Source organism: Sinocyclocheilus rhinocerous, unplaced genomic scaffold (assembly GCF_001515625.1).
Source record: "Sinocyclocheilus rhinocerous isolate Xijiao unplaced genomic scaffold, SAMN03320098_v1.1 scaffold2165, whole genome shotgun sequence".
NCBI classification, from domain to species: domain Eukaryota; kingdom Metazoa; phylum Chordata; class Actinopteri; order Cypriniformes; family Cyprinidae; genus Sinocyclocheilus; species Sinocyclocheilus rhinocerous.
The window spans coordinates 73,413-85,046 of record NW_015653115.1 but is presented as its reverse complement, the minus strand read 5'-3'; the positions used below and the strand labels follow the sequence as shown (position 1 = coordinate 85,046).

At 35.5% G+C, this 11,634-nt stretch overlaps 2 protein-coding genes across 5 annotated transcripts in view; one reads left to right on the top strand and one right to left on the bottom strand.

Moving 5' to 3' along the window:
• LOC107715578 (pre-B-cell leukemia transcription factor 2-like) overlaps nucleotides 1-5,467 on the bottom strand; it is a 13,493-nt gene extending 8,026 nt beyond the window's left edge. Inside the window, exons 1-4 of one of the 3 annotated variants that reach the window (XM_016521722.1) lie at nucleotides 5,076-5,467; nucleotides 4,345-4,418; nucleotides 2,293-2,537; nucleotides 1,147-1,337 (exon numbers count right to left, since the gene is read on the bottom strand). In XM_016521722.1, the coding sequence (XP_016377208.1) occupies nucleotides 1,147-1,337; nucleotides 2,293-2,537; nucleotides 4,345-4,418; nucleotides 5,076-5,290 (725 nt within the window). In that variant the 5' untranslated portion in view covers nucleotides 5,291-5,467. Of the gene's footprint in view, nucleotides 1-1,146; nucleotides 1,338-2,292; nucleotides 2,538-4,344; nucleotides 4,419-4,604; nucleotides 4,715-5,075 lie in introns of those variants that run through there. The other 2 variants (XM_016521723.1, XM_016521724.1) reach the window with 2 other exon arrangements.
• A 1,058-nt stretch (nucleotides 5,468-6,525) lies between these two features.
• Nucleotides 6,526-10,956, top strand: LOC107715576 (G-protein-signaling modulator 1-like). Of its 2 annotated transcripts, none has more exons than XM_016521719.1 (5): nucleotides 6,526-6,842; nucleotides 7,127-7,636; nucleotides 9,153-9,309; nucleotides 9,403-9,641; nucleotides 10,535-10,956. In XM_016521719.1, the coding sequence occupies exons 1-5, from the start codon at nucleotides 6,780-6,782 to the stop codon at nucleotides 10,667-10,669; spliced, it is 1,104 nt and encodes a 367-aa protein (XP_016377205.1). In that variant the 5' UTR covers nucleotides 6,526-6,779; the 3' UTR covers nucleotides 10,670-10,956. The 2 variants fall into 2 exon arrangements, with proteins under 2 accessions (XP_016377205.1, XP_016377206.1); XM_016521720.1 differs by having other exon boundaries at nucleotides 6,772-6,842; nucleotides 7,153-7,636.
• Nucleotides 10,957-11,634: the final 678 nt, after the last annotated feature.

Genomic DNA, 11,634 nt, shown 5'->3' with positions numbered 1-11,634 from the left:
GCGATATAGCTAAAAAATTTATCAACGATATAATGTTTCATATCGTTCGGTATCGATAATTATTGACTTTTTTTTATAACCTTTTTTAAAACAAAGAGCAATAAAAAAAAAAGTGTTTAAATTTAACCACTGTATTTTTTAATTAACCAAATTTATTGAGACAAACAACAATTTTTTTTGTTTGTTTTAACAGTCAAACACACAATAAAAATTAAACAAATATCTCATTTCTAATGTTTTATATGCAGATTAAATAGGTCTTAAGGAAACTTTTGTCTTGTCTCCCGAGGCCACAGGAGGGCGCAATGAGCAATATAATGCAGCACATAATGTCAACGCAGGGAAATAACGGTCTATAAAAAAACATGCATTACGTCTAAATTAACTCACATAAATCAAATATAATTTTGTAAATTGCATAAACAATTATGAACAAAACAGCATCATGGATTTATGCATTGCTTAATACAAAGAGCCGAATCGCCCATCACGGAGATTGCATTTAAAAACGTAAGAGACGCAGTGAAAAGGAATAAACCTCCATAAATTCGCGACATGTTTTCTAAAGTTTAAACTGTTTTAACTTTGCATGGCTACATCTCTTGTGTGAGACGCGAGTGCAGCAGTCATATTTGTCCGTCTAAAAATGCGCTGAATATGCATCTGTGTGAATGGCTTGGTTTCGGTTTTCACCTAATCAAGATCTTCTCCGCATTGAGCTTATATATTTTTCTAATATTTTGAATGCATAACGCAGCAGCGGCGCATCTCGTGGGCTAGACTAACAAAACATTAAAATGCAACAACGTCACTTACATCATTATCACTGCATCTCGTGCGCCACTGATGACGCTCCCCCGCACTCCTAACATTCAAATGCAAATGTTTATTTTAAATTCGACTAATATTATTATTTTTATTCACAATCTCATCACAGGCAGGCACAGCACTCAATTCAGCATGTGTTCGTGTTTGTGTGTGCTGTCTGCGTCACTCATAGCACGTGCCTATATCGTGCACTATATCGAACATTTTTTATATCATTATCGAAGAAGGTGTACCATCGATAAATATCGATACCGTTTTTATCGCCCAGGCCTAATTGAAAGCAAAGATTTAATATCACAAAATGCATTTCAAACCCACCTGGCGTCCAGAAAGCGTGAGCGCAGTATCATGACCGCTTCACAGGTACTCTGTTTGAGCTGCGACTGGATGGAGCTGAACTTGCGGTGGATGATGGCCACCATGCGCTCGATCTCACGTGGAGACACGGGCCGGGTACGAGACTGCTCCCTCAGCAGGTTCATAACATGGGTAGTGAACTCACTGCAGGCCTGGAAACAGCAACGAGATTAGAAAGCAGCTCCTTTGTATCACTCAGGACATTTAGAACACGTGTTTTCTTAAGTCAGACATCCATTTTCTGTCCTTACACAAAGAAAAATTGTGTGCAAACTGACAAAAACACAAACAAATTTCAAACTCAGAGTGCAACAGTTGGGTTCTGGAAGTAAAAATCCCATTCATTTTCTCCAAAGAGGAACTGATTTTGAACAATAACTTATAAACCACTAAAGTGAGACCTACTGTGAGCGACAAGGTTATTAATTGACATTATATGCTTTGATTAAAACCATCAGCCTGCTTTATTTCAACTTATTTAAAAAAAATCATGTTTAAAAGTGGATTTCCTGATGAAAAACTACATCACCCACGATTCTGCAGAAAAATCTCCACCAAACAGAGAACCGAAACAAGCAAATGATCTCTTCAGCGCCCATCCACTCCCATGAAGCACTGCGAGTGGCATAATCAAGTCAGTCTCCTTATGATCTTAAACTACTTCAAATTTTTGTACTTGTAATTTTTGTAATATCCATATTTTGCAATAAAAGTAAAATATAGTTTCTTTACATTTAATCAACATCCTTAAATCAACAACCTTACATTTCTCCATTGTTTTTAATACAATTATTTCAATTCAATGTCATTCACAATGCTTCATGGGCTTGCAGTTCCTTTCCTCATTAAAGCTGTTAAGCCTTGTCTTTTGGCTGATTTTCAAATATTTTTTGCTTCAAATCAAAGTTTGTAAAGTTGTGATTCACTGGTTTGGTTCACTTCTTCTAATTCTTTAAACAAGATTTTTTTAAAACCCCTATGGAAATAGTGAATGAAAAATATACTTCCAGAAACAAGGCAGCTGAAAAAGCCATGTGATGTAGGATTCTGGACCAATGAGATTTTGCTGGGGGCGTGGCTACCCAGCACAATGGCAGCGATATGTACCTGCTCGTATTTTTCCAGCTCTGTGTGGTAAATGTTCCGAATTTGGCTCAACTTGCTTTTATAGTCGGAGTGCCCCAGTGAGCTGTCAGGTGACATCCCGCCAGAGCTGGTCGCGGCAGAGACCGCGGCGGCGGCTCCGCCCCCCTTCTCTGGACCGGCCACACCTTCGGCCAGCAGCATGTTGTCCAATCGCACGAGCTGTGGGTCTGGAGGCTCCTCCTCCTGAGCATTTCTCATGGAAAGACCTGTAAATAGGAAATTTATCCATTAAAAGGTAAGTTCACCAATTTTCAACCAGCTTTGTATTGTTACAATGTGGTTAGTGTAAGTAAATGAACATTGTGTATTATTTTTCCATGTTGCCTACACCAAGATACCCCCGTTTATTTGTCAGCAAAAGTTCGCCGTATGGCATGTATTACCACTTTTGTGAAAACTACAGATCGCACTTTCACATTTTTGAAGCCCTGCTTACATACAGTCTAATTGAGCCAAGTGCATTATGAGTGATGAAGTTTTCCCATGTTTTTTCCCTGTTCACCACGGGGCCCCCTCAAGCGCGGGACACGGTGCGAATGCACCAGTTGCACACCCCTAAGGACGGCCTTGATTCACCATATTATGTTTACATTTAAAAATACAGATAACTAATTGTATTAGTACACTGGTATTTGAACTTCAAATGTAAGAAATTTTGCATGTGAATAGTATGCATAACAATAAAACATTAATAGATATAATACAAAGATATAATTTCACAAAGTATATTGTAATGACTTTGTTTATTTAAAAGCCATACCAAATTATTTGTCTATATTCATGCTATAAAAACTATATTTGAGTTGCTAACATTTAAAACAGAGAGCAAATAAGATATACAAGACCCATATTTCTTAAAACTAAATTTGGGTTAACTTATTTAAAACCCTTAATTTTCTCAGGAGTAGAAATATTACAATCCATCATGTTTGATTATTGTAAAGGCAGTCAATGACCTACAAGATAAATATGAGTTTAAATTCATTTAAATTTATTCCTTGGAGCAACACAAGGTTAAGTGCTTCAGTCAAGGGCAAAACATTAAGCAGTTCCTGTGTCATCACTGCTTTAACATTGCAACCACCCTAAATACCGCTTTATTCTATTACACGTACTCTAATTAGGAGAGATTTTATTTTATTTATACTTTACAAAATGTTACTAGACAGCGCTGTACAATAAACAGTGTATAGTGGCAGTAGTGTATGATTAATGACACGCAGCATGCAATACCACAGGCTGTGAGGGAGCTTGCCAAACCACGGAAATTAAAAGGCTCCATTAGGCACAACGCCATTTAATTACTAACCATCACAGTAAACATCTCAGTCCTCTTATGGGATTTCCTAAACTTAGACTTCATAAGAACCAAATACATTATGCAATTATTATTAGTTCAATTCTTGCATGCAAATAATAGGATGCTGCATGCAAATAAAAGGTTTGTGTTGATATACTGGATGGTTATTTTCTCATAGAAGCCAATTACGGTACCATTTTATTTTTGTACTGATATCCTAAATAATACATGCAAATAATGCGGTATACTGCAAATGTGGTCTTCAGACAAACAAAAAAACATGTGTTGTTGGTGTGCTTATAGTGCCATTTAAAAAAAAATGAATGCACACAAATAATTTAGTATTACAGGCAAATAATACTAGTTGACCCTGTTTTTTGGTATATGATTAATTTTTAAAAGCTGCATACCTGGTCAAACCCATAATCATTATGCTATTGTTGAGTAAAAAGTGCTGTTTTAACATTCAAATCATGCAATATTGCATGCAAACGATGGGGGTTGAGAATATATTTATAAACTAGAATAAAATCGAAATTATTATTTAGGGAAAATGTTGAAGTTGTTGTATTTTTATGAGGTTTACACTCTCTTGCTTTGTTCTTGCAGAACATGGCGGCTGTGCCGAATACAATGGCAACTTTGAAACCAATTATAAAGTTACAGTTATGACATTTACCACTTCTAAAACAAAATGCAAGGCCATTACTCACCAGTTTTCTCTTTAATTTCGCACAGGACGCTGAATAAAGCCGGTTTCATCCGATGACAGTTTAAAGCGTGTTTTCTGTCACAAAATAACAAACAAAAGTCAGTTAGCTAACATTAGCATGCTACCGATGAAACGGTGACAGTAAGACTCGCGTTAAATATATAAAGGCTGAAATCGCGTTGCTAGTGAAAATAAAATATTTCACAACCTCACTTTTTATATAAATTAGATTTTTTTTTTTACATATTAAATACTCATTACCGATTTCGATTCTCCTGACACATTAGCCTTTCACCTTAGCTTCAGGCAGCGATTTGTGTTTTTGTGGAACGAGTAACGTTAAAGATAAAGTTACTCCTGTAATAAGATAAATTAAGATAATTAGATTTATGTACATCTAATAGCGAATCATTATATTGCAACGCATATACTACAAAACCGAAGAAAAAAAAGAGTTTGTTTGAAGTAAAGTAAAACGTAAACAAAAGCAGCTAACTTGAGCCGTGAACTTCAGCACACATTCTTTGTTTAAACAGTAATCACTTTTTATATTTTAGGTCTTGTTAAATCAAATAAAAGTGTATTTGATTGGATTAAAGAGCAAATTATGTCATTAAAAAGGTTAGATAATAGATTATTCTATGTTTTAGCATACCCTTGTCTCACGCGACCGTTAGCTCAATGCTAAACTTGTACGTTAAGTTTTCAAAGAAATAATTTTAAATAACTTACTTTGCTTGAGCTTCGTCTAAACTTTGGTCGGTAATCGTCATGATCTGTTGCAGGATATCTTTAATGTCTCGACGGTTGTCGTGTCCATTTTCGATGCCTTCGAGGCCCGCGGGGTGCACCGGGTTAAGGGGATGCATTCCCGGGTGGACGTTCAACCCGAGACCGCGGCTTGCGCTGGGCCCGTTGCCTGTGATGGGCTGCTGCGGCTGCAACATCCTGAGCAGTACATTAATCTAGATGAGTGTGTGTGTGTGTGTGTGTGACTGCGAGTGTCCATGCGTCACCACGATGGGTTCCCCTAGCGATTGACAGAAAACGTGCCCTTGCATGGAAATAGGCATTCTGCAAATGCAAAAGTCAAGATATGAGTACATTGTGACCACGCAGTCCTGTTGCATGGGTCAAAATCAGTATGAAAACACTCAGAGGTTAAATTAAATGAAACCTCATCTAACCAAGTCCATAAAATGTAGATTTCTGCTCCCAGGAAAATGTAAACGCACAAATATGATAAAGCTGATAAAGGTTTTTGTGAATAAATCTCACAAACCTGTCAAGAACATGTTAAGTTAGCATTTGATCCTGAAATCAAAATAATAAATACATAAATAGATAAAGGAAATGAAAATACAATTATGCTTTAGCTGATTTCGATAAAAACAAAACATTACAGTGATTAGAATGATAAGTGAAATTAAGAAACTTCCAGAATTCCAAAAATGATTTGGGGTAGAAATGTGCTTAATTATCATTAAAATAATTGCTAATAACTGTTTTCATCACGAGATTCACTCTTGTATCAAAGCACATTTTTGAAAGCCAGTTATCACAGAAATGTGATATTCTTGCATGTACTGAGTTGCTCAATATATACAAGATTCCTTTCTGCAAATGCATAGTTTACCCAAAAATGATTTGGGGTAGAAATGTGCTTAATTATCATTAAAATAATTGCTAATAACTGTTTTCATCACGAGATTCACTCTTGTATCAAAGCACAGTTTTGAAAGCCAGTTATCACAGAAATGTGATATTCTTGCATGTACTGAGTTGCTCAATACATACAAGATTCCTTTCTGCAAATGCATAGTTTATATGTCATCATGTCACGGCCCGGAGGCTTTAGGTCTGAACTGTAATCAACAGGGGGAGAAACAGCACATGTTTCTTGGTGCTAAATGGAACGTGAATGTCAAGTATCTTATTTTAAATGCTAGTCGCTCATTTGGTTTCTCCACCATGCTCAAGTCTTATTCTCTATCGCCAAGTCTGACTTCTCGTTTTGCTGGTAGTCAACAGGAAATCTGCAAAACCACAGACTGTGTTAAACAAACAGGCTGCCAGTTTCAACATGCAAGACTTTCAGAGCTGTTGAGCGTCAGCACACATTTCTCATACATATGATTATAAAATAGCTTAGCATTTGAACAATAGTTGGTTTAATATATCATGCGCATCGATAGTGCATTTCTATACATGAGCCTATTCCACTAGTTAAACTGAAATGGGCTAAATAAATAGGGGTGGATCAGGGCCATAAGAGAGGAACAGGAAGAGACAGAGCAAGCAGACTGTGAAGCAGTGAAGTTGTCGATGCATCGTGTCAGCTTCTAGCTCTTTTCAGATTCGTTTGTGAAAAACACTCATATAGTTTAGCCGAGATATGTGGGAGTTAATGATTGTTCGTACACGGAGGTGAGATGCATGTGGGCTTTACTTGACATTCCGCTGAGAGGACCTCATTTGAACTCATCTAAAGTTGAGAAGGTAAGCAGGGCCGTAAAATATCACCTACTATCTAAATCTGAGTTGAAATAAGTACAGTTACATGTTATAACTATGCTGTGCACTGAAAACATTTTATATAAGATTAGTTGTCATATGTCCTGTTCTACTACAGACTACGCTTTAATTGCGAGATTAAAAAAAGTGGCATTAGACGTACTTGAGATGTATATGCTGATTACATGCACGACTGTTCAGTGTCTCTCGATGTCTCAACTTGTTCAATATATGGAAATGAGAGTTCTTTAACTTCATACTTTTTATAGGCTCTCACATTTTCTTCCATGGACAGCTCAGCAGAAGCTACGATGAACTGCTCCGAGGTCAAAGTTGAAACCTCGGTGGACAAGCAGTTGGAACCTCTTCTCATCCTCGAAGAGGGGGATGAACCTTCGGATGTGATAAACAGCAGCAGAGGAAGGACCGTACTGAGAGTTAGGACAGCTGATGAAAACACAAAGGATGACATTAGAGAAGCCACAGAGGGAAGTTCACATGATCACAACAGTGTCCAAGTAGCAAAAGGTGAGAGTGAAGCAATGCAAGCAGAAAAGAATGAGGAGAAGAATGCAACTCTAGAAAGTCAACAAGAAGAGAAGGTGGAAGATCACGCGGGCCGTGAAAATATTACGAAAATGGACAAGGGACTGTCAGACGGGACGGCTGCAGGACCAGAGAAGATGCTACAAGTAGAGACTCAAGATAAACCAAGCGCTCAAGGAGAAGTAAAACTGCGGCCCAAAGACAGACTGAGCCCTGGCGATGCAAAGCAAACGGTAAAGTTGAATAATTATCTGAAATTTAATAGTATGACTAACTGAACTGAGACACCATGAAACGGCTTGACAAGTGCAGGATTCTTTCCTGTGTTGATGTATTTCCTATTGAATCACTAAGTGGGCGGGACCTTTGAAGTGCTTGCTTTTTTAGTTTTAAGCTAGGATATTTTCATTCTAAAATTTAAACATTTTATTTTTTATTATATTAGCATGTTCATATGGTTGGGGTCGGTTAGATTTCTTAATGTTTTTAAAATTTCTCTTATATGCTCAGACTCTAAAAAATGCTGGGTTAAATATAACCCAGCGCTGGGTTAAAAAGAGACAAACCCAGCTATTGGGTTGTTTTGAGGGTTATATTTAACCCAGCATTTTTTAGAGTGCAGCAAGGCTGAGTTTATTTGATTAAAAATACTGTAAAAGCAGTAATACTGTGAAATATTATTTCATTTTAAAATGAGCATTTTCTATTGAAATATATTTATTCCTGTGATCAAAGCTGAATTTTCAGCATCATCAGTTTCACATGAAATCATTCTAATATGCTAATTTGCTGCTCAAGAAACATTTCTTATTATTATCAATGTTTAAAACATTTGTGCTGCTTCATATTTTTGTGGACACAGTGATAAATTTTTTTTTCAGGATTCTTTTATGAATATAAATTTCAAAAGAACAGGATTTACTGGAAATAGAAAACATTTGTAACATTATAAATGCATTTACTGTCACTTTTGATCAATTTAATGCATCCTTGCTGAATAAAACTGTTAATATAATAATAATAATTAAAAAAAAAACTCTTAATTCCAAACTTTTGACCAGTACTGTAAATGAGCCCCAAAGCTAACAGGCATGGACTAATAATATTTTAAAAGCTTCACATAATGACTCTGATTGTTACTTTAGTTGTCATGGGGTTAGAAAGCCTTTTTTGCATCAAAAAAAGAAAGTCTTTTAAAAGGAATTTACAAAAATACAAAAGTTTAGTCCTGAAATTTACAAACTGACACATCCCATTATTAAGAATTTAAAATCAGCATTATAAAGTGCATGCTTATGAGTGAAAAAGTATATTCATCAAAAAAAGGCCTTGATTTTATCCGTCAGGAACTGAGTGGATTGTGTTGAGGAGATACTATTATTTTTCTAAACAATCTGACGTTTGGAGATTAAGCCATATCTAGACACTTATGGATGGACTCTTTTGACTCCAAACATGTATGAGTTTCTCTCTTCTGTTCAATAAAGAATATTGGTTTCCAAACAGTTGCTGGTAGCCATTGACTTCCACAATGTGGAAAAAAATACTTAGAACTCAATTCTACCATCAACTGTTCGGTTACCCACATTCTTCAGAATATCTTCTCTTGTGTTCAACAGAAGAAAGAAACTCATACAGGTTTGGAACGACATGAAGGTGAGCGCATGATGACAGAATTCTCATTTTGGGTGAACTGTCCCTTTAATGAAAGGATTTGATGTGATGATGATTTGTTTGTGATGCGCTCAGGTTCACAGGATATCTCCAGATTTCCCAGACGCTTTGTGTGAGCTGTTGTTCGCGTTACAAGAGGGCCGGCGACTCAATGACCAGCGCTGCTCGTTCCGTCTGGAGCACCGCAGGAGGTGTTACTCAGAGCCCAGCACACCTCGCCACAGCCAGAGAGGTGAAGAAACACAATCTGAATGCATTTCCTCACCATATTTATGGAAAATAATTCGACACACAGGACTCTCATGAACCGTGTCTTTCCAAACAGTGGTGTTCTCCTCCATGACGTCCCTGCAGAAGGAGGAGTTCTTCGATTTGTTGGTGACTTCTCAGGGTCGTCGACTGGATGACCAGCGAGCAGAGCTCCAGAACGCTCCCTCTGCCCCCCCACCTCCGCTGCCCAAAGCCAAACAGAGGAAGAGCAGCTGGAAGATCCCAGAGGTCACCCGGACCGTTCCCACACAAACACCCAAAGAGGACTTTTACAACATGATCGTCAACTCACAAGTGAGCGCTACTGAGATGTTGTTTATCACTACTGGAACAGACACATATAGCCTAGTCTGCATGTTCGTCTTTGTATTTGAATTATGTCAGGAAAGTTTTTTTTTCTTTTTGCTAACTTGACTAAACACAGGGGTTCTCAAACTTGTTGATGCCAAGGATCCCAAATACCATGATCCTCTTATGAGGGACCCCATTCCAGAAATATTACATAGGCAGCTGTATATTTTCATGTGTAAGAAGACACAGCTAAACTGTGTGAGAAAAATAGTAAACATGATTTAAAAAATATATATATTTTTCAAAAACAAATAACTGTTTGTTTTTATTTCTTGCTGTTAAAACCTCTGGTTGCCAAAAGGCACAAAAAGATCATAATTAATTTGATAATTTCTGGTCAGTAATGTCAAATCAGTAAAGGTCTTTTAAATTTAATGTTTTTCATTTGTAAAATTATTATTATTATTAATTGCAAAATGTTTATGATTAATATCATAATTTCTGGTTAGTAATGTCAAGTTGGTAAAGGCTAATGTTTTTGATTTCTAAAATTATTATTATTGTATTAACTTTTTAATAATAATTATTATTATTATTACAATATATAAAAACATTATTATTATTATTATTATTATTATTATTGTAATAACGTTTTCATTATAATTATAATTATCATTTATAATATTAAAAAGTATTTTATAATTTGTATTACAAAACATTTATAATCAATATAATAATTTCTAGTCAGTAATGTCAAATTGGTAAAGGCTAATGTTTTTTATGTCTAAAATCATAATAATAATAAAATAATAATAATAATAATAATTATTATTATTATTGTTGTTGTTGTTATTATGAATTTATTTATTTATATATTTTTATTTTTATTTTACCAGGCCCAGGGGCGGCTGGAGGAGCAGCGCAGTGCAGCTCCAGGACCGATGGACGATGAAGATTTCTTTTTTTTGTTGCTGAAGGTCCAGGGCGGAAGAATGGATGAACAGAGAACGGAGCTCAAACCTGTTCATTAATAGATGCTATGATGAGCTGAGAATCAAACGGGAGGTTCCTGCTTTACTGGGCCCTTCACAGTGTGTGAGTTTATGATGTCAGACTCTTTCCTGTCCAAATAACTATAAAGATCAGACTACCAATATAAGAAAACTTGCACTACTTCTTGCTACACTTATTGCGCTTGAATTCATAGCTCGATAAAGAATGGGAGAGTCACAGAATATCTCTTGCTTTCAAGATAAAGGTCATTTGAAGGATCTCTGCTCTTTCTGTTATGTACATGCTACAGTAAGGAAATAAATGTTTAAATGTGAATTATAATGTTTAGTGTTATTATTATCAATGAGTTAAGACATGTAAACTCAAGAGCACTGATGAAACATTTCTAATGTTGTAGTAAGATTTAAATGAAGTTCCACTGTCTTACATCCCAGATTCACCCACTAGATGGCGAAAGAGACTAGTGATGAAGGACCCACATGCTGCAAAAAATTAATAAAAAATAAATTTTAATTTAAAAATATAATAAATTTATATATACTGTATATAATTTATTATATATTTTAAATATATCATAAATGCATTTTATCAGCAATATATTTTGGGTTCATTTTTTTAAATATATTTTGTAAAATATAATATAAAAAATATATAATTTTTGCCATATGGGCCTTTATTCTGAGGGTGGGAAAAAAAGTGTTATTTTAGTGTAAGATCAGTAATGGTGTCCACTTATAGTTCAATACGGTAGGCCCAAAAAGTATTTGGACATTTAAAAATATATAATAAAGGTTATTGCATTAGATAACAAAATAGGATAACAAATTGCATTATTTTTAAGAAATTCAAGAAAGCCCATTTTTCAAAAAAACATTTCAGAAAAAAAAGAAGTTTGTTAAGTTTCAGATCATAAAATCAGTACATATGGTCCCACTTTATATTAAGTGGTCTTAACTACTATGTACTTACATTTAAATTAATC